This window comes from Manis javanica, chromosome 11 (assembly GCF_040802235.1).
Source record: "Manis javanica isolate MJ-LG chromosome 11, MJ_LKY, whole genome shotgun sequence".
Classification (NCBI taxonomy): domain Eukaryota; kingdom Metazoa; phylum Chordata; class Mammalia; order Pholidota; family Manidae; genus Manis; species Manis javanica.
In genome coordinates, this window is record NC_133166.1 from 3,246,550 (window position 1) to 3,249,150 (window position 2,601).

Sequence of the window (2,601 nt, forward strand, 5' to 3'; positions counted from 1 at the left end):
TATAAAACTTTATTTTCTGTTCTCTAATTTTTCAATCACTACTATCCTCTCAGGAAAATATTAGAAAAATATGCTCATGACTTTCTTCTCTCTTTTTATTACATGCAAATATTTAAATACTATTCATTTTTATCAAAACACAAGATTCTATGATTAATAGAAATATTTAACCTCATATTAATATAAATCATGCTATATATTCACTGATACTAGCATATCAAAATCATTTATGTAACTACATTACTAAAAAAGGTGCTTTTTCTCTAAGAAATTATTTCTTATAGAGTCACTGTTAGACAAAAAAATTACATATGTATTTTAAACATATATACTATAATTTAAAATATTTATATTTAAATTTCATTGCTAATGTTTCCTAAATTGACTGTTAAAATTCTATAAAAATAGAGTGACATACTTTACAACAAGTGATATAACAGAGTGTTTACTGCAATTAAGTATATATTACATCAACCCTTATCAAAAGTTCTCACCGAGAGAAAACATCGCACACTAAAATTACAGAATTACCAATGAAATTATTTGTTATTGATGACATGCACACAAATGTAAAAATAAAGACATTACAACATTATAGGTAATATACGATTTGGAAAAACTACAAGTGTATAGGCAGAAAAAAGAGTATAAAATAAATATTTGTTGACATTTCAGTATCAATAGGAAAGAATCAATTCCTGCAAGTAACACATTTTGTAAAGAAGCAAATTATTTCCATAACAATTTTCTCAGGGCCATGGTGACATCCTTGTTCCTTAGACTGTATATCATGGGGTTAAACATGGGAGTCACGATGGTATAGAAGAGAGAAAGCACTTTACCAGTTCCTGCTGAGTGACTGGTCTTGGGTCGTAAATAGGTAATAGTGGCTGATCCGTAGAACAACGCTACAACCATGAGATGAGATGAACAGGTGGAGAAGGCTTTGGCCCGACTTGTGGCTGATGGCAGTTTAAGGATTGTGGAGATGATTTTGGTATAGGAGATAAGGATCAACAGAAATGGAACCATAACAAATAACACAGCAACTGTGTATACCATCATTTCATTCAAAAAGGTGTCCCCACAGGCTAGGCTGAGTACTGGGGGGATGTCACAGAAGAAGTGGTTGATTAAATGAGACCCACAGAAGTGCAAAGAGAAAATCTGGCATGTCTGCCCTATCTGGACCGGGATTCCACTGATCCAGGAGCCAACCACCAACTGGACACACACTTTGTGGTTCATGACTAGAGGATAGTGCAAAGGGTTACAAATGGCCACATAGCGGTCATAGGCCATCACGGCCAGGAGGAGACACTCTGTGGCTCCCAGCATATGCATAAAGCACATTTGTGTAGCACAGGCAACTAAAGAAATCGTTCTTCTCTGGGTCCACAGATTCATGAGCATTCTGGGGAGAGTAATTGACACATAGCAGATTTCCAAAAAAGAAAAATTTCCCAGGAAAAAGTACATGGGGGTGTGGAGAGTGGGGTCTAGTTTTGTTACGAGGAGTATGATGCCATTGCTCACCAAGATAATGATGTACATGACTAAAAACAAGTCAAATAGAAATGATTGGAGAAGGGGAACATCCGCAAAGCCCAAAAGAACAAATCCTATCAGTTCAGTTACATTTTCCTCTGCTGGTTTTTCTTGGTGTTTCATCTGTGGAAAGGGGAAATTTAACATGTGCTTTTCACTTTAACCTGCATGGATCAGTGCTATTCCCTAAATTGTATCAGGATATCAGGACTGGTTTTCATAAGCACTGAAATTGTTTCTAATTTAGTAAGGTCACTACTCGTGTGTCTCCTACCCTCTCGGGTTATACCCTAAGGATTATCAGCGGTCACACTGTTCTGACTGCCGTGCCCCTGTGTGCTGCGTGCAGCTCCACCTGATTTGTTGTTCCTTGAAAACAACACTTCAGGTAAGCTACTAAACTCACTTTTCTGAAAGATTATGATATTGAGATTTAACCAATGATGGATAATTTGATCATGTGTACATAGATTTTGTGATTGCATGTTGGCATCTAATTTTTTATTTGGAATTCACTTAGAATATTAACTTTAATATCTGTGCGATATTAAACAATTGTTTTGATTTTCTAAGTTTGTCTTCTGTATTTTTATAATTAAATGAGATAATATTGCTAAAATCAATTAATTTTGATTAAATATGATAAAAATATATTATGTTCTTAAATATTTAATCCATAAGGTTGTGACATATTTTTAGCAGAACTTTTTTTAATAGAGTGATTGACAGACTTCTTGGTAATCATTTCTTTCCATTCTCTCCTTTCACCAGGGCCAGAATTGGTGAAGGTGAGTGAGACCCCATAGGTACCAAACTTCCGGGCTGATTCTGCATTGCACAATCCTGAAAGTTAGCAACTCCTTAGATACTGCTCCTCAGGCACCTGGACAAGATCTGTCTCAGCCCTGCCTTTCATTTCTCCATTCTGTGGGTTTGCAATTTGTCCACAAAGCATAACATAAATATAGTACCAGGAAGAAGGAATACAGTTCTACCGAGATGGACTGGGTTCAAATTATGACTCCACCACCTCTTAGCTGTGTGACCTCCTCC

At 35.9% G+C, this 2,601-nt stretch overlaps 1 protein-coding gene across 1 annotated transcript; it reads right to left on the bottom strand.

Annotated features, from left to right (window-relative positions):
- Nucleotides 1–729: 729 nt before the first annotated feature.
- Nucleotides 730–1,695, bottom strand: LOC108410336 (olfactory receptor 10AG1-like). The gene has a single exon (XM_037011756.2). It carries the CDS (start codon nt 1,693–1,695, stop codon nt 730–732), a length of 966 nt encoding a protein of 321 aa, XP_036867651.2.
- Between the last annotated feature and the right edge of the window lie 906 nt (nt 1,696–2,601).

What these genes read in the sequence shown, in the direction of transcription:
- LOC108410336 (XM_037011756.2), bottom strand. Translation starts at nt 1,695, where the DNA reads ATGTTAAATTTCCCCTTTCCACAGATGAAACACCAAGAAAAACCAGCA.